Below are 26,599 nucleotides of genomic sequence, written 5' to 3'. Positions count from 1 at the left end.
ACACACTGATGAAGACTCTGTGTCGAAAGGTTAGTCTATAATAAAGGCTGAACTGCAAGCTTTACAAAGTTTTACAGTGTGCAGATACTTCTATTTCATTATTTTTTTTCTTTTCGTCAGTTCCTTACCCCTTATCCCTAAACATCTTTGCCTTTTTTACTATTTTGGAGAAGAAAAAAAAACATTTTTGATTGAACAATTTTTTAAATAGTAAAAAAATGCAAAGAAGTTTAGGGAATGTAGTTCCCAAGTTGAGACTATGGGGTCCATAGGGCTATATTGCGCTACCCCTTAACCCTTATCCCTAAACTAATGTGCCATGTTTTACTATTTAAAAAACCCTTTTAAAATAGTTCAAATAGCCGATCTACAAGCTCACAATGCCTCGATGTAGATCGGCTAGTTGAAAACCTCTTATCAAGTTGAATGGAAGACTTAAAAAAAGCAACATAATTTTATACTATGGGTGCGTTTGGAAATTCACACTGAGTGCGCTGGTGTGTCCACTTGTCGTTCGTTTATTCAGTGCACAGGGTGCATTGTCATTCGAAAATCTAGCGCGTGCTGAGTGACCGCACTGACTGACCCTACTCAGCAGTTGTGGTTGTCCAGTGTGCGTGTGTGTCACTGCGGTGCCTCGGGTGCTCCCCGGGGGCGAAAATTTAGTACATCACCATACAAGTGTTCACCATTTACCTTGGCACATGTTTTAACTGGTTAAAACGACCTGTTTTAACTGGTCGTTTGTATTAAAAAAAAGCCACACTCTGTGTGCTCTGCACATTCCTGGTCCGTATTTCCGAACGCACCCTGTATGTAACTGTATGCCCCTGCTTCGCCTCCCTCTCGGCTAAGGGAACATTGGCCTAAAAAAAAAAAAAAGTTGAAGACCCCTGCTTTAAATGAACACTGAGGATATTATTGTAATGTGCACCTCTAAACAGAGGCTATATAGGTTCCTGTCCAGCAGGCTGAGTCAGGCAGAGCCACAGTTCTGTCTGCATTGGACATGCGTTTGTTTGACCTCCTCGACACTGGACTGACTACATCACAGAGCAGGACGTTGGACCCTGGGGTTGTCCCGCCTCCATCTTCTCCACCTCCATGATGATTCTCCTGAACACCTCTACCGCCGTCTGGCAACACACAAAGTACACAGAGTCAGGAGACATGGTAGTGCATGATGTGTTTGTTCCGACGTATTAAACAGTCCGACAGGCATTAGTCCGACACGCTACCCCAAACCCTAACCTCACAGGGAAGCCACGGGTGAGTTTTAACCGGCAACACTAGTCGGGAGCCCCGGGTGAGTCTTAAGTTAAACAGCCACGCATTTGTCCGACTCACGTATGTGTCAGACTGTTGCATGTCGGACCAACGTATATGTGCCCCGGAGACAGGGAGTATGTTACTAGCTCCAAAGGATATAGGGGTGGCCATGTGTTGCTATGACACAGGGGCCCCTTTTCCACCAAAATAACTTCGGTTCTAGAACTGGTTCCGTTCTGTATTTTATTATTTTATGATGGTTTATGTCACATCTGCATCTTCTAATCTGAATATTAGTTCCCATTCAGGTCAAGAAGAAGTATTTTTTTCTTGCTTCTGTAACCCAGGTTTATAATTGTATGTCTGTATTTGTATCTGTTTGTATGGTCACGGTACCATCTTCATCAGTATGCATGCATTTGTATGGTCACTGTACCATCTGCATCAGTTCACAGCTCATCACACCGATCACTCACTCACTCAGTCACACCAGTTTCAATCAGCAATCATCACCACACCCTAGTATAAAGCACAGCACTTTTGTCTCAGTCAGTGAGGTGCACATCACTGGCTGTGGCAGGTCTGTATGTATCCCTTTCCTCTACAAACATTTTACCATTTTTACTCTTCCTTACAATTCATTATATTAACACTGACACTGATGATTGGTTTTAGACCTCCAAATACATACTGATGAACCGAACTGATGAGCTGGATGAGCTGTAGCACTTGAAGTTTTTTGTTTGGTTTTGGTTATTTTAATTTGAAGTTTGAAACGTAAAAGATTATTTGATTTGACATTTGTAAATGATTGTTTGATTTCTATGCTGTTGTAGATCAGCTACTTTAATTATTATTTTGGTACGATATTTAATTTGGCCTTTTTGTGTTCAGGCCAGGTTTTTTCCCATTAGTTCATGAAACCCCATGACGATGATGATGAACACAATGGCGAGCTAGGTCCCAGAGCGATCACCTGTTTCTGTCCTACCTGGACGGTAGGATCTCTGCTTCACTCACACACACACTTCCCCCCCCCCCCCATAACTGCTGCATACACTCTCAGAAACTGCCTCACATTACCCCTCTGACCTTGAACTGACTTTGACTTTGGACAAACCATGAACAATTGACTGAGTCTATACTTTTGGGTTGAATTACTTTGTTTATATCTGAATTGATTGATGTTGTTTATTTTACTTTTGTTTCTTCAATAATATCATATTAAGCATAATCTTCAGTCTCTTGGTTCTTTATGTTTTCAATGCAAACTATTTAAGCATAGTCCACGGATACTGTGCTTCTTCTGATGCTGTGTGTGTGCTTGCCGCAGCGTGCATGTGTGTGTGTCTGGTTTGTTAACCTGGTTCTCTTTGGCTGATGACTCAAGGAAGGCAGCGTTCCAAGACTCAGCCAAGGCCTTGCCTTCCTCAAAACTAATCACTCTGGAAGAGAGAAGAGGAGAGGAGTGAGTTAAATAAATCGATAAAACAAGGGGTTTAAGATAGGCCTAATCAAAGAAATTCCCTAAATGAGAAAACGAAAATAGCAGATACCCAAGCTTGCAATGTTGTGAGTTTGTATAGATCAATTCTAGCCCATATCCCCCCACTCGACCCGACAATGGGCCCCAGGTTGATTCTTTAGTCAGGACGGTGTGGCGTTCCCTGGGTCACATGATCAGTTTGATTGATTGCTTGATTGATTGATTTCATACTTTATTAGTCAGAAATGTTAATGGTGCGAGGTATAGGGTATAGCAGTGGGCGTGGTTTTGTGGCTAGAACCAAGTCGTCCAGGATCCTGGTGACTCATGACCATAAAACCATTTGTTTTGCGTTTTCATTTAGATTTCATTCACAGAATCAAAGGTGCTATAGTCATGATTCACCAGGACCCTGGACATGATTCTATGGGAGTAAAATAATTGCTATATTTTTGTAAATCTCGATGGGAGAAATTAATGGGCGATTTTTCAGTGGAGCCAGAAAACCACGCCCCTCGAGAGACCCGGAAAATAATTCCCCGTTCATTTTCCTCACTGACTTTTCAAAACGTATTTATTTAAAGACGTTTACGCCGCGGACAAAGCCAACTCTTGTCGTGACAAATCATAACAATAAACACAATGTTTTGGGCCGAACAAATAATTAGAAATGTCTTCTTTGTAATTATTTGTTTGGTCCAAAATATTGTGTTTGTCATGATTTGTCACGACTCGCGTTGGCTGCGTATGCCGCTTAAAAGGTCTTTAAATAAATACTTTTTAAAATGTCTATGGGGAAAATGCATTGGGAATCATTTCCTGGGCCTGGTGTCGTCATGAAAGGGGGCGGGACTGCGACGCTCTATACATTCAGACATTGGCTAAAAGGGTTACTATACTTTGATCCGACGGAGCATTGGTCCGATCGACAACCTACCTCCTCCCTCACCCTAACCCTAACCTCCCCCGGGGCAGACACATAAACCTAACCGCAACCCTCTCCCGACCCCCAGCGCAGTGTCGGACGTATGCCCCGTCGGACAAAAGGATGCCCCCCGGCTAAAAGGACAACACAAAAAGCTCCTGGTGGGGAATTTATTCTTCTTCCTGCTCCTTTTCGACCATGGGTGTATCAAATTAATTATAAATGATAAATACATTATTATACCATGATATCATTTGTACTGTAGGCTACTGTGATACACTACATATGTGCGAAATAAAATTAAATTGTGGTCCACTGGTCCTGTGTATTCGGTTGAAAAAGGAAGTATAAAATTAGGGCTTAAGTAGCTGGCATGAACATAAGTGTTTGAGAGGAAAGAAGGGAATGAACAGAATAGAATAAACCATAGAGCAGATGAGCTCTTTTCACTATACTGTATGTCTCATCCTCCTCGTCTTCTGTTCCAGCCCTCCCCCCCCCCCCCCCTCTCTCTCTCTCCTTAAATGTCACGCTCTGTTTCCCTTCTCATCTTTCCTCATGTGTTTTTCTTTCTTCTTGTTTTTCTTAGAGGTTCTCTCCTCTGCTCCCCGCTGTGATTTGATCTCCCTGATTTATTGATCACCCTGCAGCTCTCCATATCTCTCTATAGTTCTCTTCTCTCCTTTCTCCTCTCCTCTCCCCTCCCCTCTCCTCCCGTCTTTCCTCTCCTTTCCTTTTCTCTAATCCCTTGTCCTATCTTCTCTTCTTAATTGAATCACTTTAATAATACATCCTTCTGCTGTAAAAGCATCTCTCACTGCTCTAATTGGATCACTCTCACGCGCACGCACACACACACACACACACACACACACACACACACACACACACACACACACTGCAGCACTTTGCGGCAGGGTCCAGTTGCTACACCTAGATTTTGCTATGGCCACTATACTGCAGCTCGTGTGTGTGCGGGCGTGCGTGCGTGTGTACAGACAGACAGACAAAAAAAGAGAGGGAGGAGATTGAAGTGGTAGCATACCTTTCCATGTGCAAATCTTTCTTGTTTCCTACTAAACTAATGGGTACTCTGTAGACAGACAGACAGACAGACAGGAATAGTAGTTTCATGCCAGTCATCTGATAAGATATTGCTGCTTAGAGGTGCAACAGTTAATCGATCTAATCGATTCATTTATAATCAATACTTTGTTATTCAAATAATCTAGTAATCTATCAGCATGTTGTTTAGCATCTTTCTGTCTACATAAAATGCTTATTAAAATAACTTAGCATCTGTGGCCAAGCAAACATGTGATGTCTCCATGTCAGCAACATAATGTGAACAAGTAACAAAGATATATCTGCACAGAATAACTAGCATCTATTAAAAATATATAGACAGTGGTGGAAAAAGTACTCACATTTTCTATTTAAGTAAAAGTATCAATAAGAAATACTCTCGTACAAGTAAAAGCTAGTCCAGAATTAAAAATGTACTTGAGTAAAAGTAGCCTACAAACCTTTTGGCATAACAAAATGTACTTTTAAGCACCAAAAGTACCCATTGTGCAGAATGTCCCATTTCAAGTTATCAAAATGTTTTAACATCTTTTGAAAATAGCAGATCTACAGATCTACACAATGTGTCACACCGCGACACATTGTGAGCTTGTAGATCAATATGTGATAGAAGGAATGAGGAGTGCTATAGGGGGTGGTTGAGGAGGAGGGGTCTAAAGAGTGGTGAGTACTAGGAGGTGAGGTGGAGTCTGAAGAGTATATAGTGAGTGCTAGGGGGCGAGGTGGAGTCTGAAGAGTATATAATGAGTGCTAGGGGGTGAGGTGGAGTATGAATAGTATATAGTGAGTGCTAGGGGGTGAGGTGGAGTATGAAGAGTATATAGTGAGTGCTAGGGGGCGAGGTGGAGTCTGAATAGTATATAGTGAGTGCTAGGGGGCGAGGTGGAGTATGAAGAGTATATAGTGAGTGCTAGGGGGTGAGGTCCTGCAGCGAAAAGGAGTGCTAAGGGGTGAAGTAGAGTGTGACGAATACATACTGTACGTTTCCCACCATGTCTAGAAGCTTTTCATGGATAACGCGGACTACTTCAAAACTGCAGCAGAAAACACACGAGGAAAAAACAAAGATCATGCAGGCACTCAAGTTAAAGCCAATTATTTAGTCCATTTATTTCACAAATAAAACCTTCTATTAGCCAATCTGTATGGTAGAGTACGCTAACAATATAACTAGTACATCTGCAGAGGATGGAGGTGATCTCCTGGCCCTTCCAATTAGTAATTGTTATGAATTAATCCAATGAATGTCTGGACACACTCTCATTCTACCTGTCTGGACATGAGCATCCTGTAACCTTTTGACCTTTTTAAGCGTCAAACTAACATCTATGTCTTATGGAAGTGTGTAACATCTGTGCCCAGAGTCACATTGGTTCCATGCATTTTTTGTTTGCTATGCACCATTTTTCATGTATTTTATTATTTCCTACCAATCGGCTGAGCTATGAAATGTTTCTAGTTATCTGCTGGACTATATGCCATGAGAAACCAGTTGAATACATGTGTTGCTATGGCAACAGGCAGTGATTGGGAAGCCCCGCCCACAGCTCACCTGGCTGATGGAGTGAGGGGCAATCACATTGTTTGGGCCACCTGGAGGGATTGACTCTGTCAGTCCAGAGTGGAGGTGCAGAGAGACAGACAGTCTACTGAGGAGGCAAGAGGAGTATTTCCCAAGTCTTGCCATACAGCCATTTGGATTATTTCCCTGAATTTGGATTTTACCTTTGGATTTAAAGGCCTTCTTTCCATTCCGGGAGTTTGGATTTCGATCGAGGACGGACTTTGCATAAGCGTGTAAAGGGTGGTAAGAGGAGACTTGCCACTACACAGCATTGACTGGGTTCCATTTTGGATTTATTTTGTGGACATTTAGGTTTAGCTTTGGACAGTGCCAGGACACTTGAGTTTCACACCCATCCCTTTTGAGGCGGTTTATTTTATTTTGTGACTATTTTGTTATTGAAAATTTGAGTTTATTAAATCACAGTTAAACTTATTTACTGATTTCTGTAGTGATTCTGAACTGACCCACCACCTCCCTCATTTTTGCTATAATTGGTTTATTTAATTGAATGCCACAGACGAAAAACAGTCTATGTCCACACTATTGATCCATAATGTATAAATTATAGATAAGGGTTCAGGACAACGAGGCCTTTTCGTGGAGGGGTCAGAATGAAATTTGGACTTAGACTGTTTTTCGTCTGTGGTACTCAATTGTTGTAACCGTTATAAGTGATCTAACGTAATTGCTGACTGCTTAGAAACAAGGGCCCTATTTCTGTCAGTGCTAAACCCCTTATTCCTAAACTACTTTGACTTTATTTCTATTTGGAAAAACATATAGTTCAAATAGCCAATCTAAAAGCTCACAACATGTTGATGTAGGTCGGCTAATTAAACAATTTTTATGTTTTTCAAATTAGTAAAAAAGAAAAGGGAAAGCAGTTTATGGATAAGGGGTTTAGCACTGACAAAAATAGGGCCCCAACTTCCCCAAGTAGCCACACTTACTAGACTAAACATAGTTATGATGTTTATCGCCCTGTCTGCAAACACCTATATGAATATGATGTTATCTCTGTTGCTTGTACGTGTTGCTTGGTCATTTCCCTCAAACTGCAGCAATTCGTTTGAACAGGGAAGCCACGCAGGAAACCTGGCTGCCTGGCAACCAGGGGTGCCTCTCGTCTACTCGGGACTTACTTTATGAACTTATGACCTGCTGTTGCATCTATCTCTATGTATACATCTGATCTTATGGTGCGTTCACACGGGCAAATGTAAAAGATGCAGTCTACAATTCATTGCCAATGGAAGCCAGCGACATGACGTTGCAAAGACGCAATCATGCATGTAGGTGCTCCAAATCAACTCACGACGTGTCCTTGCGTCGTTGCGTCTGCCCGTGTGAACGCACCGTTAAGTGTTCGACACCTATGATCCCGCCAATTAATAACCTCACGTGACTGACACGGAGGTGTTTCTTAGTTCTTAGCATCTGTATGTATATGAATGCTTTGGCATCATGTTAATAAACTCAGTCAGAATACATTCAACTAAGATCTTTTCTGGACTTCAGTCTATTCCCACTACATTGCGCTGTCTTTTGCCGCTGTTCTTAAGACTTTGACAACCACACTACTTTTTGGGTTAACTTCTTCTTTCACTCACATCTGAGTCACTCACATGTGCAGACCACAGAAGGGCAGATAGCAGAGACATCATAACAGTAATGCATTAACCACTTAAAGCCTTAAACCATGTATGGTATGTATGGTTATCTATATTAGTACATTTTCTGTTATTGTATGGACAAGCTTTTGCTGACAATAGCAGGTCGATAAGCTCACAAACGCATCACATTGCAACGCCTTGTGAGGTTGTCGATTTGCTATTTTCAATGAAAGCTTTCCCCCGGAAAAGTGTGTATAATATATGTGGTTAATCATCACTAAGGGTGCAGGGGATGATTTTAATCATTTTATGTGCTTAACCTAACCTATACGTCACCATGTATCACTTAATGTTAATTAAATGTGCAAAGTAAGTGAGCGAACAAACCTTTTGTATGATGTGACAGAGTAGAGCAAAATGTATCCGTCCACGTCTATGGTGTAACTCTGTGGAAAGATAGAGTACTCATCCTGGAAAACACACACACACACACACACACACACACACACACACACACACAAACACACACACACACACACACAGCTAGTTTGACACCCCTAGATGCCAGATGGCCACTCTCGACTTTTCATTTTTACTCTTATTCTCTTTCCTTCAGCGTATACATGTTTGATCTTGTGCTACTAATACTCTAGGACTGAAGTCCCGAGCTAAAGCGTGCTCTACACAGACAGTAGTTTATGGAATTTAAGGACGGTGCGGACTCACGGCAAACAGTCTTAAGAAACTGTCCGCACTCGCAATGTGGAACGCCCTATACCAGCAACCAATCAAACTTCACAATTCCCTATCCACATTCAAAACTGACCTAAAAAAGAAAGCAGCTGTCCGCAAATTACAATTGGACTAGCCCCTACAAGCTAGCCCCCAGAGAGTGAATATTGCACTCCGTCCGTCAGCAAGCTGAGGATGTGTTTTTATTTGAGATGTACGATATAATCGGTAGCATATCGAAATCGGCCATGAAAATGCCATATCTGTATTGAAAGGATACAGATTACTTTCACCAATATCGATGACGCAATAATAATGTGACCGTCCGTCAATAGCTTTGTCCTTGCAGAGCAGCAAGTCAGCCTGTCTCTCTCTCTTTACGAGTGGCAACTGTTAGTGGGGAGGGGGGCGTACCATCTACTTTCACCAGCAAAACAAAAAAATCAGAATTCAGCAATGAGTTCAAAATACATAATGTAATATAATCTAATAATGTTATATATAGGAATCGGTATTGGCCGATGTGACCCATCTCTACTTTTTATGTTATACTGTATTACCATACTTCCTCTCCTTGCATCGTTTCCTCACGTCTCTCGATGTGTCCTCAAGTATAAGTAAGGAAGGAAAAGACTCAAGTGAGGGAAACATCTGAAGGTGGATGGCATTATATAGACGTTGGATGCATCTGTGTATATTATGCACAGTGAGGAATAACCTCAAGGAAAGACCTCAATAGAGCACCGAAGTCCTGACGTAACTCGCCCATCCCTTCGATTCCCCTGGTTCGCGGAAGTAATTTCTCTATGGAGAATAACATGGGGTGATCTTAATATCGTCTACTATAAGCGTTGTGGTCCAAAAATAAACAAGCTGTCTCGGCGTTATTGTCAGGGAGGTGTCTCTGTATCGTTTGCAACAGTCAGTCACTCATATATGATACAGTCTGCTTCTAGCGAAAATCTAACTAATTCAGCAGCAGTAACATTAGCGTTTTCTCTCAGTCAGTTGATTCTTCATATCCATATGAGTGAAGCGGCCGGGATGACATGTTTATTTTTCAAACACAGTTCTTATATGAAGCGATCTAAAATCCCCCCTATGGGGATTACAATGCAACTAAAAACATACATGAACCTGGGGACAGACGCCCTCTACTGAAAGTCAGACTTCGGTGCTCTATAGTCACAAGGTGAAAAATGCCTATTCACCTGTTTCCTAGGCTGTGTGTGTTCCACTTCCTGTCAATTTGATCCAATGAAATCCAATGAAACTGGTCGATGAAATCAACAGGAAGTGGAACACACACACAGCCTAGGAAAAAGGTGAATAGTCCAGGCGTCTCTTCTGGGTTTTTAAACACTTGGTGGATGGACATGACGCTAGTGCACAGGCAGCATGACTTCAACTTAGCTATACAAACTGTGTACTGGCGCCATTTCCATCCACCAGCTGTTTAAAAACCAGGAAGAGACGCCTGGACTAGTTTTCTTGCCATCTCTTGGTGTGTGAAGTGTGCCTGCACCCATTCACATGAATTTGGCTGAGCCCCTACGATTGGACACCTGATTGCGAGCTCACCTGACCGGCTGTGTCAACCAGCTGTAGGTGATACTCTTGTCCGTTGACCGTTATCGTCTTAGTAAACGCTGAGAGAGAGAGAGATAGAGAGAGAGAGAGAGAGAGAAATTCATTGTGAGCTTGTATCTGCTATTTTTGTCAAAAAGGTTTGGTGTAGAGGGAAAAAGAAGAGCCGACCGAAGTACAAATCCACTTAAGTTGCAGGTTTAAGTGGTTAAATGACATTTGAAGAGAAGTTCAACTTGTTAGTGTGATTGTTCTTTTAAAGGAACATGAATCCAAGATTAATAGAGAAGATCACGTCATGTAAAAAATAATAAGTCTATAAGCATTCTACAATTCCAATATGCTGAGCATGTGTTCTTGAAATATTCCATACAGGAAAAAAAGACATGTGTCTTTCATTCACCATACCTCCTTGAATCGATAAGAGTCCAGCATTAAGTGCTCTAAGATTTCATCCTCTTTACAACCTTCCATGGGACAATAATTGTCCGGACAGCTATAGTCTATATTCACAAGCCACATAATATCTCTCATAGTCATAGTACAATTCCTGGGATTCCCTGCTCCAGTAAAGGTTTTGATTGAATTTACCACAAGTAAGACGCGCAAACGCGGGAAGCGAACGCAGCTCGTAAATTGCAATAACAACAATTAGAATAAATTACGTACTTTTTTTTTCTTTTTAGTTAGTATTTTTTTTAAGTTTTCTACTGTGTGTGGTTGTGTGTGTGTGTGTGTGTGTGTGTGCTACAGCTGCGCCCTCTGGTGGCGGGCGGGTGGTGTCACAGCGGGACAGACACACAGACACACAGACAGACATGATCTGCAGGGTCTCATAGTTAGTGCTCACTGAGTTCGCAATCACTGCGTTCGCAATTACACATCATACTTTTTTGATTTTAAATAGTGTTTTGAGGACATTTGACCGTCACAATGTTAGCTGGGGGAGTCCGAATTACGTTAACCAAGACCTGTTGTGTTTACACAGTTTACAGTCGATAGAATGTGTACATTATTTTTATACCACTTTTCAAAGTAGCCTACTCAAAGCGCTACAATGATTCATTCATTCATACATTGGGAGGTGAAGCAGCGAACAGTCGACGCCAGCGTCCTCACTTCCCACATTAACACACCAATGGTGGCGAGCTCACACCGACCGACTCATTGGAGGCAATGTGGGGTTCAGTGTCTTGCTCAAGGGCACTTCGATATGTAGACAGGAGGAGCCGGGATTCGATTTGGAGAAATTGTTCTACTTCAGGCCATTGTTTAGCTTGTAGATCAGCTTGTTTGCATAACACAACTATAAGTATTTATAAATGCAAATTCTATTTATTTTGTGTTCCGTTTATGTTTACAACTGGACTTACCACAGTGATGTAACCGGGGTCCTATCACCACAAAGTTGCACGCACGCACGCACGAACGCACACACACACACACACACACACACACACACACACACACACACACACACACACACACACACACACACACACACACACACACACAACTTACTGTTCTCTATGGTGGGGTCGTAGGAGTCAACAAACTGTCCTTCCACAAATTGGATAGTCAGTGAAGACTTCCCTGGTTGTAGAGAACACACACACACACACGCACGCACGCACGCACGCACGCACACACACACACACACTCCAGGTCAAGATCAGCTCAACAATGAACCAGAATCCTCTGATCATCTGACACACAGATGGCTATGGCCTCTTGCAGAGCCACGTGGTAGACATTTCCGTATAGCCACGTTGTCTGCTACATGCAGGCTGCCATGATGCTCACTGGGGAAGGAGTGAGCGTGTCACGGCCTGGTCCAGCATCAGGACGTCTATAGACCGATTTCGTAGCGGGTCTCATGGTCGCAGCCTACGTATTTCCTGTAGGCGGACTCGACGTAGCTGCGGGGGGAAAACCCTCACCAGGCGCACCTCTTCCACTACAGTGAACGGCAGAGTGACTGATATTAGTTTGCCTCAAACTTTACTCCTTTACCTGCTTTTTTACTAACACTAACATTACAAAGATGCCCAGAACATCGAGATGAACCTGTGTAGTTTATGGCTGCTCCAACAGTAGTGGCAACATAAAAATAAAATAAAAACGGAATGTCTAATATCCACCGCGGTGGCGGAGACCAGAGCCATTGAGCAATGGTTGAGACAAAGCAGTGAAAGATACATAACGCCAGTCTTACCCAATACCAAATATTTCTGTTTTATTAACACAAGGCTGCTGTTCTTTATACCTCATACTTTAAATGCTTAGTATGAGGTATAAAATACAGCAGCCTTGTGTTCATAAAACAGAAAGATTGGGTATTGGGTAAGACTGAAATTATGTATCTTGCAGGATTCTTCACTGCTTTGTCTCAACCATTACTCAATGGCTCTGGTCTCAGCCATCGCGGTGGATATTAGACATTCCGTTTTATTTTATTTGTTATGTTGCCACTACTGTTGGAGCAGCCATAAACTACACAGGTTCATCTCGATGTTCTGGGCATCTTTGTAATGTTAGTGTTAGTAAAAAAGCAGGTAAAGGAGTCAAGTTTGAGGCAAACTAACATCAGTCACTCTGCCGTTCACTGTAGTGGAAGAGGTGCGCCTGGTGAGGGTTTTACCCCCGCAGCTACGTCGAGTCCGCCTACAGGAAATACGTAGGCTGCGACCATGAAACCGGTACGGAATCGGTCTATAGACTGCAGCCTGGCACGGCAGGTTAGCATGCTAATGAGACTACACTATTAGTCATTACTGTCAAGTGGTTCCAGTGAGTAAAGTACAATTTTGAGGTACTTTTACTTTGACCGTATAGTATTTCTAATTTTCAGTACTTGTACTACTCCACTGTACACATCTCAGAAGCAAACGTTGATTGCACTTTTACTACTACTACTTTTTGAAAACCATTGTTACTGCTTTGTAGATTTTGATTAGGCTATTATTACAAAACACATGACATACATGAACCTCTTCAGCCATTCGGCCTTTTGAAAATAGCCGATCTACAAGCTCACAATGCATTGCAATGCATTGTGAGCTTGTCGATCGGCTATTTCAGCCACTTCAACCCCTATATAAATTAGTTATTTCAAAATAGCCGTTCTACTATTGCACAACTCGGCACGATGCCACATGTAGTGAGCTTGTAGTTCAGTTATTTTGTGAATAATTATGCCGGAGGTCTGTGCATACCACAACATATTTCCAGGTGGAAATCTGGGGCCAAATACATATTAATTCATTTTCGTCGGCTTGCCATGTACGTTGTGAGCTTGTAGATTGGCTATTTTTGGCTAAATATTCCCCCATGGGGATGCTAAAGGTTAATCAAGTGATTATAATCTATATGCCAATCTATAGATATGCCAATCTATATGCTCACAACATGTGTTGTGGACTGTGTGTACTTAATTTTACAATAGTTATTTAGCTATTCTTTTTTTTTTTTTGCCTATGCCCAAAATAAGGACTCCGGGTGGATTGGTTAGAGCAGTTTGACAACTGGGGCAAAATGGTTGGTTGAAAACAGCTGTAGTGCAGTCCTACTGAGATTCATATATTCCCCCTAAATAATACATTTAAATGTTACAGACACACTTTTAGAACATGTTAAGGTACGAACAAATTAAGCGCTCAAAGTGTGTGACATTGGTCATGTTCGTGACCAACGATGAACTCTGATAACGCAAATTAAACATTTATGATGACACATATGAGTAGCCTAAGTAGGGTTCATGATGCGGCTTCAAATCGTCAAAAACACATTATTCTAAACCACAGCATATCAGGTAGGCTAGGCTACAGACAGTAGTAGGCTAGGCTTCATTTTGCTCCAAATGAGGCACTTACCCACGGATCTATAACCCAATACGGCGATTTTCCGAGATTTGGGCTGCGGCATCCTTTTCTCTCTGCATTCAGAAGAGCTCACAGCGTTCAGAAGAGCTCACAGCGAGCAGCATCAGCAGCACTTCACACCCCAATCCACCACAACTCGATACATTATTGATGAGCGCTCGGCCCTGGTTGGCCAGGGAGAGGCATGGAGCAGTGTTGCCAGATTGTGTGAGAGAAATAAGAAACCAAATCCAGAAAATAAAGAGAAAATAAAATAAAATAAGCCCCAAATAACTGCAACTTGATACTATTTATAAGCAACTTTACAGGGGGGGAAAGCCCAAAGTCGCTTATAATAAGCAGACATGGCAACACTGGCATGGGGTATCACTGCGCAATTGCGATTGGATTCAGAGACGTCCTGACTACCCCCCATTGTTCTAGAACAATGGTTTTCAACCGGTGGTCCGGGGACCAACAGTTTGGCTTTGAGGAGGTTCCAGCCAGGTGGTCCCCAGAAAAATGATGCAGCTGGTTGGTAAGCAAGTGGACCCTCATTAACTGCTTTAACTCTTGAGAGCGTAAAATTAAACCATACTCATACTTTTTTTTTTTGGCAAGATACTTTTCAACCTGTTCATAGACACATTTTTCCATCACTTTCGAGATAGAGCTAAGAATAGAAATAGCCTGGCGGTAGTTGCCGGGGTCTAATTTGCTCCCTTTAAACGTTTGGATCCGTCAGCTAAACGTTACACTTCAACCGGAAGAGGAGGAAGAGGCACATGCAGGGCTCCGTCTTTTTAGCAAATCTAGGATTTCCTGTTTGAGAGCTAGAAAATCTAAGACATCCGGTTGCTTTCAGAATAAAAGGGTCGTTATAATTAACGAATTAACGAAGTATTACATGACATTAGTATTATTATTGCATTACAGTTATTGTAAAGACACACATTATGTTTCTGTGTAAAAATAAGCAATTAGCAATTAAATAAGCAATTAAATAACGTAAAAAGTTATCTAAATGGATAAATGCTATTCACTGGAGTGCATGGATTTTATAAAGTGGGCTGGGCGCTGGACAAAAATCCCTTCTATGCATCGACTAGTGTGACATACGCACATGTCCGGGGAGACCTCCTCTACAACACACCCTCCGCTAAGCAGCAGAGGTGTAAAAAAAAAAATTGGCACGAGGTCAGGTAAAAGAACTTCACATTTCCAGACTAAAGTGGACTAAAGTGGACACTGGACAAAAATCCCTGCTATGTATCGACTAGTCGATATACATAGCAGGGATTTTTGTTGTAGAGGAGGTTTCCCCGGACATGTGCATATGTCACACTAGTAGTGTGACGTCACATACGCACATGTCCGGGGAGACCTCCTCTACAACACCACCAGCAATTATTCTTTTTACACCTCTGCTGCTTAGCCGAGGGTGTGATGTTGTAGAGAAGGTCTCCCCGGACATGTGCGTATGTCACACTAGTCGATACATAGCAGGGATATTTGTCCAGCTTCCACTTTAGTCTGGACATGTGAAGTTTTTTGATCCCTGACCTCGTGCCAAAAAAGTTTTTACACCTCTGCTGCTTAGCGGAGGGTGTGGTGTTGTAGAGGAGGTCTCCCGGACATGTGCGTATGTTACACTAGTCAATACATAGCAGGGATTTTTGTCCAGTGTCCACTTTATAAAGTCCATGCACTCCAGTGAATAATAGCATGTATCCATTTAGATGGATTATCTTTACACAGAAACATTACTTATTACTTATTTTTACATTTTTACATAATGTGTGTCTTATAGCATCGTTTAAATGCTTAATGTATAGTTTTAATGTGCAAATTCATGTTTTTTTTAATAGAGGGTACTCTTTGAAGAGATCGTCTTAAATTTGCTAGCTTAGATTTGCCAGAAAATCAGTTCCCACATGCAGTTACTATTTATTTCTGGGGGAAAAAAGTACTCCATTGTTTTACTTAAGTAAAAGTATCAATACCACAATGTTACTCTGTTACAAGTAAAGTCCGGAATTAAGTATAATTTGCATAAACATGTACTACTTGAAGTAGGCTATATCAATAGTAAAAGTACTCATTGTGCAGAATGTCGCATTCAAAAATGTAGTTAGGCTACTGTATGTTTTGTAATAGCCTAACTATTATTATTATTATTATTATTACTATTATTACTATTATTATTATTATTATTATTATTATATCCCCCTTCTTACTTCCTTATAATATATGTTTTTATGAAAATGGCTTTCGTTTGAAATGTACCCATTCTGCATACTATTAATAAATACATCAATCAATCAAACAAACAAACAAACAAACAAACAAACAATTCCTCCTCTTACAGGAAGTGCAGTGTGTATTTGCAGTAACTTGACGCAGCCAGCAGGGGGTGTACGTTCATCAGATAACAGGCAGTGTTGCCATGTCAGTTTATAAGCTACTTTGGGCTTGTTTTTCTGTAAAGTTGCTTGTAAAATATTGGTAGCCTAATCCTATTGGTTGTGTTTTGTTTTGTCTTGTTTCTAAAGTGTAGTTGCTTATTTGGGCTTGTTTCCTAATCCTAATGACGTTTAAACCTGTGATTCTCACACATCTTCATATCAAGGACCCATACATATATTTCTCCAACAATTGTCTATTGTGTTGTTAAAATGTTTCAAAGAAAACATTTAGTCACTTTTCTTTCCATGATCATTTTGAAAATAGCAGATCTAACAAGCTCACAATTTGTCACTTTTCTTTCCATGATCATTTTGAAAATAGCAGATCTAACAAGCTCACAATGTGTCGCATTGCGCAGTGAGCTTGTAGATATGTAGATTCAAATAGCCTAGTCAGCCTGGTTCCTTATTTCTCTCACACAATCTGGCAACACTGCTAACAGGGCTTGCCGAGCAGCAGAGAGTGCACGAGATAGAGAATATCTGTGTGTGATGATATAGGTTTGCACAGCAGTGTACATTACAGCCCTTTGTGCAACTTGTGTCTGAGATTCTAGTTGCACGACAGTCCGAAAAGAGTGACAGACTGGCTAGTTGTGAAAACGGGAGGAATTTGCACACGAATAAGTTTGTTTTGTATGCTAATCCTATGCTATTATAGCTTCAAGTGCAGTCGAGAGACTCGACACCATAGGCTATACTAGTTCCCCACTTGGATGTTTTCTACCAGAATACGTCATCCGGGAAGGTATTTTATTTTTTTATTTTTAATATAGCCTATATATACACAACAATGATTAAATTAGAGTGTTGACCTGAAAGAAAAGGAGCATTTCAGTGTTTTGGTAGTGAACCTGAACAGTGTTTACTGTTTAGCCTGAGACTAGAAAACACTTAATTGAGGGGCCAAGCCCCAAGCCAAGGCAATATGGTCCCTCATTTGTATGGTATGTTTTTTTCTTCTTCTGCCAAATATTGTAGTTCTGGCTTAACCGTGCAGTCAGTTTTTGCGATACTTTGCAATTTAAAAGAGGGCTATGCCAAATGGTGAAGATGCGAAGCCCACAACCATTGGCCAAAGGGTGGCGCTATAGCACTCAATTGAAAATGGTAACTTTGAACAGGCATACCTCATTAACCGTTTGACCGTCAGCAATAAAGCTTCAATACACATATGTCTCCTCATGCCGAACAACTTTCCGACTGCACGGTTAAGCCTGAACTGCTATTTTTGTCGGAAGAAGAAAAAGAAGAAAATACGGCCAAATACAATAAGGGACCAAGAAGTCCCTTTGGGTTTTGTCCCTTAATTAAGAATTAATAATTAGATTTTCGACATCATATTAAATAGGCCTACTGCAGAAAATATTGCTGTGAAAAAGGGCCTGGCATTGAAATTCTCTGTGAAAAAGTAACTTGTCCAATTGCAAAGTGATTACTCAAATAGTCCTTCCTTATTGGCTGTTATTGACAAGAAAGACGCAGGAGCGCAAAGCACCAACGGCAACGAGCTGGCTGTATGGAGAACCGGGATGACTGGAGGATGACCTAGACTCCTAAGCTAAATTCCAATACCCAAAATCTCGGACACTCGCTCACTCCCACTCGGTCACTCGGGGTCATTCCAGCGTGACCCGGAAATGGTTAACGTTCCGATTGTTAAAGCGCTCCATCGAGGAGGAGAGGAGAGTCGAGTGGAGGAGCCGAGTGAGCTCTCCGAGACCGCATAGAGCGAGTGTACATCAGGTGCAGGCTCGGTGGGGTATTTTGTCTCCTCGCAGCGGATTTCCGCATCACGTGTACATGTTGTACAAAACACTGATGAAACCCGATACTGAGCACCCCCCCCATCCACTAGATGCCGGCCGGCTGACTGGCTGAAGTCGCCGACCCAACGGCCAACACACACATGCACGCACTGTTCAACTGTTTGTTGAAGAGACACATTTTCGCTGAATGAATAGAGCTTCAGAATGATAAAGTAGCCTATCTAGCCTACCTACTTATGTGAAAGTGAAAGGACCACAACAAGCCACTGGCTTTATTGCGTTGTGTGATATAAGCATAATAAAAGTAGGATATATAAATTAGGCCGGCTATATTGTGCGCACCTCAAAAGCTATAGTTAATTTATCTCTGTGCATGCCTGAATGCACAGACTGCTATCAATGACGGTGACAAAAATGAAAAATGTATTTATTTATATGTGGACTGAACTGAATATGTAAGTCAGAGAGACTATACCTAATTCCTGTTATAGTGTCCGTTATTTGAAAAGACCGCGGAGGAGGACTGACTGTCGGAGGAGGGGGGTGATTTATACGTGTGCGCATCCTGGCGCTTATTCACTATTTCAGGAATAAATAGCCTTGCCTTGCACATGTTACCAATACATACACATTGGCCTCGGACCCTCGGTTACATGTACAAAATGATGAATTGTCTATTCTGCACTGTACGGCTCTGTTCGGACTTCGGAGTTCCAGTGATCCAGCTGTGTGACACCACTTTTGCTTTGGCAACGTATGTTTTCCCATGCCAATAAAGCCCTTTGAATTGAATTGAATTGATACACGTCATTAGTGATCGCGGATTGTGCCGTCGCTTTGAAATGACAGTGTAGTACATTCCGATTCCAGAGGAAAATTCGACCACCACTCTGTCCTCGCATAGAATCCTCTCCTCCTCCTCTCCTCCTCGCTGGGGGCGGAGCCGAGGAGCGAGTGGAGGACGCGAGGAGAGTGAGCGAGTGTGAAAGTTGCGGTATTGGAATTTAGCTCTAGAGAGAGAGAGTTGAAGTTAACCCTATGCTGAACCCGCAATTTCTGGGGTTTATTGCTTGCACACTCGTGTTTCAATCCCGGGAAATCTCTGGTTTCTTTTAGGGATGATCAGGTTTGTTGGGACTGATCCCGAGCCCCTACCGATCTTGTGCGTAAGGGGAAATTTTTAATATTTCCAAACATACAACTTTAAAAAACCCACGTCAAAACTGTAATTGTGTGTGTGGGAAAGGGAGAATGTTTAGCAAAATTATATTATATTATATATCTGACTTTATATATCTGGTTTCTCCAGATAGGGTAAATTGCGCTGATCACTGATCAAGTCATTTGGAGGCGATCGGACGATCACCGATCGGTTGCCAATTGATCGGAGCATCTCTAGTTTCTTTAAGTGTCTCTCAATGTCTTTGTAATTAATCTCAAACTTTGAAATTTTATTGTTTTCATTCCACACTCTGAGGAGTCCAGACAGCAGGTGCAGATGAACTGTCCATACCCAGCCAGACCCGTTTCAATGAAACAGGAGGAACCTGAAGACCAGCCAGACCTCTGGAAAAAAGGGCATGGTACGACATTGGAGTTTTTCTTCTTTCTAATTATTTGTTTGGCCCAAAAAAGTTTGTTTATTGTCCTGATTTGTCAGGAGCCGAGTTGGCTTTGTCCGAGGCTTACAGGTCATTAAATACATACTTTGGTAACACTTTATATTAAGGTCGTCTTTATAATGCTTTATAGTGCATTTATAATTGCAATATGATGTGCTTATAAGGCATTATAACACTCGTTATAAATGTTTCTAATCAACTTATAACCACGTTATAACTATTATAACTTAGGTGGTTATAAAGGCACATAGAGAAGTGCTGTAATGTCTGTCATAATGCATTATAACCAATGTGTTTATTAAATGAAATAATGTCTTATAAACATCAATAATATGCTATAGCATATTATACAAAGTTTTGTCACTTTACTTAAAGGTCACAAAGTCATGCTATAGGGTATATTATAAAATGATACAACTGCTAATAACCATTAAAGAATGTTGACAATTTACTTAAAGGTCTCAAAGTCCTGCTATATCATATTATTGATGTTGATTCCATTTAATACACATTGGTTATAATGCATTATGACACAGACATTACAGCACTTCTCTATGTGCCTTTATAACCACCTAAATAACTTAGGTGGTAACTTAAAGGTGATATAGACAAGTTGCCAGTGTTTGTACACAGAAGTGAGTGAGTGTTTCCAAACAAATGCATATCTAGCTCCACCCCCCTCATTCTATTGGCTGAGCCAGGTCACTTCAGGCTATGGGATTGTTGTTGCTGCTGGGAGGGACGCTATGGATATTGCGCTCGTATGGCTAAATATGACATTACAAAATTATGATTTTCTATCGATATCTTAGTTACAACAATGACATTGAGTAAGTAGGAAGTAGAGGAGACTCACTGGCTCTCAATCCAATTCTCTTTTATTTGTAATCGTGCATATAAAACATATTGCCCCTCAAATGCCCCATGCCACTACAGCATCGTTCATTCATGTGAACTACTCCGTCCACGGTTATTCATTGCAATGAAGAAAAATCGCTATGATGATCCGCGACGGCCTGTCACCGTTGGCGAGCACGGGTTGAATGCATGCTTCAAGCCGGCCGGCCGGCAGGCAGGCAGTCGCCGCGGCGGTGCGGCGGTGCAGGGTGAAATACTATTACTCACTTCCACTTCCACCATTTCAACAAAAGCACATACAACCCACATGAACGAAAACGATATTGATGTAGGCCTAAACAGGAGATTTTATTGGGGTCTTAGTTGTTCTGTGACTAAGGATCCTGAGTTCTGTGGGGTGCTTATTGCTGCTGGTGTTGTTCAGTTTCACACCACCCAACCATGCACTATAGGCCTACATAGCGATTCTCATCATTTCAATAGGCTTACATATTAAATCATAAACATACTATTTCACATGAACAATGTTAGTGAAACTAAGATATGGGGATAATATTATACATTGCAATTTAAATCGCATCGCGTTTTCATTATAATACTGCAGTGCTGGGTTGAACACACCGTCACAGCCTCGCGCTGCAATTGGCTAAAAGTTTAAATCCCCTCCGACGTCCCGAGTAGTAAACTGTAGTGGATAACAGTGCATTCAGCCACAGGGGGGAAAAGGGGGAGTGTGCTGTTGCAGGAGAACACCTCAGCATCATAATATAGGGAAAGATACAGGGGGAAAATGCCAAAAGAATACATTTATATATATTTTAAAATTTGGCTGAAAACTTGTCTATATCACCTTTAATGTGCTGTTCCACTGAGCATAATAATGCATTATGACCAGCACTTATACTATGTTATAAACGTGGTTATAAGTTGTTATACATGATTACAAACATTTATAATGAGTGTTATGCCTTATAAGCACATTATAATGCCTTATAAAGGCGACCTTAATAAAAAGTGTAACCAATACTTTCTGAAACGTCTATGGGAAAAAATGAATGGGACATTCTCTTCCGGGCCATGACAGTGGGCGGGGCTGTGGCACTCTATATTGTACCCTAAACCCCCCGAATACTAGCAAGGCTATGGTTCATTCTAGTGCAATATTTGAGCTTCATCAGTAGTGGATAATAATTTCACTTCAAAATGATGTCCTGGTGTGATTTTGATCTTGCACAAGCGAACCAATCTCTGCTCTAGCTGGACGAACCACGATCAACAGTTAGGGCTGTCACGTTTACACATTTAAGTTGACGATTAATTATCACACAAATAATTGTGATTTAATGATTTAATTGTGTTTTTGTTATTGATAATTGGAACGTTTTGAATATAAATTACATTTCTGTTTGGCTTTTAGGCTTCGTAATAAAGAGGTGCACAGGGCAGATATGACAAATTACTATTATTACTGCCATTTTTATAAAATTTATACCGGTACTTAAAAAAATAGCAGACATAGCTGATCTGTGAACTTTAATGTCAACGTGCTTATTCTGTTCCTTCATTCCAGAGACCCCAGGCCGGTCTATGGCGTCTAGCCTGCAGGTGAAGATGAGTTCTCCAGAACCAGCCATAACCATTTCTTCAGAGCTCCCAGCAGCAGGACGTCGGAAGAGACAGAGACGATTACCCCAGCACTTCCACGACTTTGACTTGGGTGAGTTGGTTTTTACTGGGGACGCTGGATAACCTCATGGGTGTCAGAGTGGTATTCCGACGCACCGCCATTCCGACTACATAGCTTCCGGCTTGCGGTTAGGGACATGCTTAGTAATGCGGGCGAGTCGGAATGGCGATGCATCGGAATCGCAGGCTTCGGAATGCTGGCTAACATATAGAGTTCAGATTTCCGGCTTGACAGACTATGTATTATTCACAGTTATTGCAAGGCTTCGTTGAATGCTTGATTCTGATTGGTGTGGTGTGTTATGTCTTGATAACAGACTGCTCCTCTCTAGAACAGACGGCTGTATAATCAAAGGCTCAGAGCATAGGCTGCGCTGCTTGGATTTTATGCTGTACCCAACATGACAGCCATGTAAAGTGCCTTGCAGAGTCGAACGTAATCAACACAAGAATACATAGGAGGGTGAGAGAAATTTTGCCCTGTTTTTGGGCTGCCCTGTTTTTGGGCCAAATGTTAGCCCTTTGACCCAGTCCAGCCCTGCTTTTCAGACGAAAACTCCGTGACCAACAAACCGTGTTTTCCGTTGCTGATGATCATCCACTAGCGGCTTCCTTTGACAATGAATGGTAAACTGCAATCTGCCCTTGTGAACGCAATGATTAATTGATTACAGCACTAGCAAAAGACGCAAAACTGGTCGGTCAATTCAATTAGAATAAACAAGTTTCAAGCTTGCAAGCGTCGGGTGTGAGCTTGTGGATCGGCAGTGGTATATAGCCTACTTCGATCGATGATGTAGTGTAAAACTCATATACAGTTATAACTATACATCTCAACTCATAACAAAAAATAAAGTGGCACGTCAGTACAGATAATACAATCTAAACATATTATTATTAAACATATGTAGTAAAATAGACCAACTGCAGGTGCCAGGGGGTGTCACAGCTGCCATCTAGTGGGCGGGTAGATGCTTGCACAATAAAGATTATAATAGACCGATGTAAGCGACAGAGCGACTATATACAGTAGCCTATACATGTATAAAATAAGCTTGCATTTTTTGTCTGTTTGACTCCCCCACGCAAGGAACAAAACGGACTATGTAGAGGCCTTAAACTAACACACAATGTCAACATTGCTTTCAAGAATGTTTGTTCAATAATTAACCTATTTTGGACTGAGTCTGATTCTAAAACGCCTTCTAAATTTTCGGAACAATATTTATATGGCAGCATAATTCTTTATTTTTTTTGTACTTACTGTACAGAACACCAAAAGTGATTCCCGTCCAGAAGGGTAGGGTTAAAAAGGGGTTCTCTATAATTAAGGGTGTTGACTAGTGTTGACTATCATGTTGTTTTTCTGCTCCTAGACATCCAAGAGGAGTTTTCTCCTAAACGGGAGAGGAGCCCCAGTCTGCTTCAGGAGGAACCAGAGATTAACCAGAAACAGGAGGAGCTACTTCAAAGACCAGAGGAGCCTGATGGGTCAATGTTGACATTACTAGCAGTGAAAAGTGAAGATGAGGATGAAGACATCTCTTCGCACGTTGAAGTTAAACTTGAAGCTGACACTGAAGACAGTGATTATCGGGAGAAGTCCAGTGAATCTGACACTGAAGACAGTGATTATCGGGAGGAGTCCAGTGGAGGTCAGTCAGTGTTAAACACAGGGACAGGAACTACATTTGTGGGGAAAACTGAGTTGGTACAGTTAGTAAATTAGGAGAACAAAAGCGAAATATAAAAAAATAAAAAATAAACTCACCATACCTGGATTCTGTTTAGCTTTTTCTTACGCTTGCGTTGTTGCGCCCTCTTCAACAGACCTGGAGGAGACCTGTGTTGATCCAGGCAACAACGCCTGCGTTGCTCGCTTCACGTTTGCAAGGCCCTTAAGTGCTCCCAAACAAGGAACTTGATGGAAGCTTTTCAAGTTGTACCTGTACTCACTATTTTTATCCTGCCTATTCACCTCTTTCTCTCTCTCTCTCTCTCTCTCTCTCAGGAGTGAGGTCCCAGTCTTCAGAGACCCACATCTGCACACATTGTGAGAAGGGTTTCATTACTGCATGGGACCTGAGGCGACACCAGCATATCCACAGTGGATTAAAACCTTTCCAATGTAAACAGTGTAACAAGAGATTCAGCGATGAAGGTAATCTGAAGAAACACCAGCGTATCCACACTGGAGAAAATCCTTTCCACTGTAAATATTGTGACAAGCGTTTCATTCACTCAAGTCGACTGAAGATACACCAGCGTATCCACACAGGAGAAAAACCTTTCTACTGTAAATATTGTGACAAGAGTTTCCATTATGATGACCTTAAGAGACACCACCGTATTCACACTGGAGAAAAACCTTTCCAATGTGAACATTGCAACAAGAGTTACAGCCGGGCACATTCTCTGAAGACACACCTGAGTATCCACACTGGAGAAAAACCTTTCCAGTGTGAACAATGTGGCAAGAGCTTCCGTGAGTTAAACCTACTGAAGTCACACCAGGTTACCCACACAGAAGAAAAACCTTTCCAGTGTAAACAATGTAACAAAAGTTTTAGTAGATCAGCTTATCTGAAGATACATCAGAAATACCACGCTAAAGAAAGACCTTTGAAATGTACATATTGTGACAAACGTTTCATTCTGAAGGATCAGCTGATGAGACACCAGCGTATCCACACTGGAGAAAAACCTTTCCAGTGTAAACTTTGTGACAAGAGTTTCTGTCAGTTAACTTCTCTAAAATACCACCAGCATTGCCACACTGGAGACAAACCTTTGAAAAAGAGTTTCAGTCAGGTAACTTTTCCGAAAACCAAAGGGAAAAAAATAAGAAAATAGATAATGTAACTTTAAACTAGAAAAGCAGTTCCTGCAGAAACTGCGTGGGCTCGCTGAAAACCCACAATGTATGTGATGTACAGTAGAAAATGTATTAAAGCTGAAGAAAAAGATTCATAAAATATTTTAAAAAGTAAAAAATAGTATAACATTTAGTAAAAAGAAAAGTACAACCATAAATAACTGCATAAAGCTGAACATGTTGATGTTTGATCTAACATCTAGCATAATGTATGTGGAAGTACTAGCTAGGATGCTAAAATAAAATTGGCGGAATAAAGTACGGTAAGTAAAGTTATAACTGTCTACTAATGATTTATAATGCTTTACAAACAATGTATTCATGATGAATTAAGTATTCACTGAAGGAAAAAAAAAGCTAAATAGTGTATAGTTGAAACATATAACTATATAATCCGGACACGGAGGCACAGTCGGTAGTGCTGTCGCCTCACAGCTAGAAGGTCCTGGGTTCGATTCCCGCTGGGGACGCTGTGCGGGCTGGGGGCATGTCCTCTCCTCCGCGCCATCAGTGCCTATACCCGAGGCGGGGTTGGCGAAAAGGCCTTTCTGTGTGGACTAACTACCTCCCCCTGGGCCCTGGCCAGCCGGGGCGCCTGATGGTGGGCTAAGGAACTAGTCGGAAAAACGTGTTCCTTCCACACGCTACGTCCGGCCGGTGAAACTCTCCCCTGAAATTGTAGGCAGGTTGGTAGTTGGAGTTCGTTATTTTGCATGTTAGCATAGATGGTAGAGCGACGGTGTGCCTCTGGTAGCCAGGGGCCCCTGGAGGCCACATGGGGCCCCTGGTGTTCTATTAGGATGGCAGGCCCCTGAACAGTGTTTGTGTCAAGTTGGGTGTGGCTCAGAGCGACGGTGCGCCTCTGGCAGCCAGGGGCCCCTGGGGGCCACATGGGTCACGGGTCAAGGCCAACATCAAGACTTTGCCAATCACTCGGCGGAGCGTTGAATAAAGTAACATTAGCTTTGCGGCTGAAGAATGACCTCTGGCCGTTGGCTGGACATCAGAAAGACCTTTATAGAGACATCACCATCGACTCAACATCAAAAGGTCTGTCATTTGATCACTTCTATCATGGCAACAGAACTGATGAAGTCACCCAATGTATCAGATGATCTAGATGTCTATGTAAAATCTTTGTCTTTAACTCTCTTTCTACTTTTCAATGACTTTGAGGAGCGTATTAATTAGCGCAATAT

At 41.7% G+C, this 26,599-nt stretch overlaps 2 protein-coding genes across 2 annotated transcripts; one reads left to right on the top strand and one right to left on the bottom strand.

The window, feature by feature from the left end:
• Positions 1 to 1,043: 1,043 nt before the first annotated feature.
• LOC310867978 (GTP-binding protein Rheb-like) lies at positions 1,044 to 14,189 on the bottom strand (the record flags this gene model as incomplete). The annotated part of the gene is made up of 8 exons (XM_083778178.1): positions 1,044 to 1,136; positions 2,633 to 2,714; positions 4,726 to 4,773; positions 5,744 to 5,800; positions 8,334 to 8,416; positions 10,260 to 10,327; positions 11,787 to 11,858; positions 14,138 to 14,189. 8 exons carry the CDS (start codon positions 14,187 to 14,189, stop codon positions 1,044 to 1,046), a joined length of 555 nt encoding a protein of 184 aa, XP_083634304.1.
• Positions 14,190 to 17,280: 3,091 nt separating this feature from the next.
• On the top strand, positions 17,281 to 26,348 carry LOC310867572 (uncharacterized protein; the record flags this gene model as incomplete). Its single annotated transcript, XM_083777687.1, has 5 exons — positions 17,281 to 17,338; positions 22,410 to 22,556; positions 23,902 to 24,180; positions 24,537 to 24,686; positions 26,248 to 26,348. Exons 2-5 carry the CDS (start codon positions 22,427 to 22,429, stop codon positions 26,346 to 26,348), a joined length of 660 nt encoding a protein of 219 aa, XP_083633813.1. The 5' UTR covers positions 17,281 to 17,338; positions 22,410 to 22,426.
• Positions 26,349 to 26,599: the final 251 nt, after the last annotated feature.

This window comes from Protomyctophum parallelum (genome assembly GCF_964188405.1).
Source record: "Protomyctophum parallelum genome assembly, chromosome: 12".
Taxonomy (NCBI): Eukaryota; Metazoa; Chordata; class Actinopteri; order Myctophiformes; family Myctophidae; genus Protomyctophum; species Protomyctophum parallelum.
Note: the sequence above shows the minus strand (reverse complement) of the source record. Positions and strands in the feature narration are given on the sequence as shown.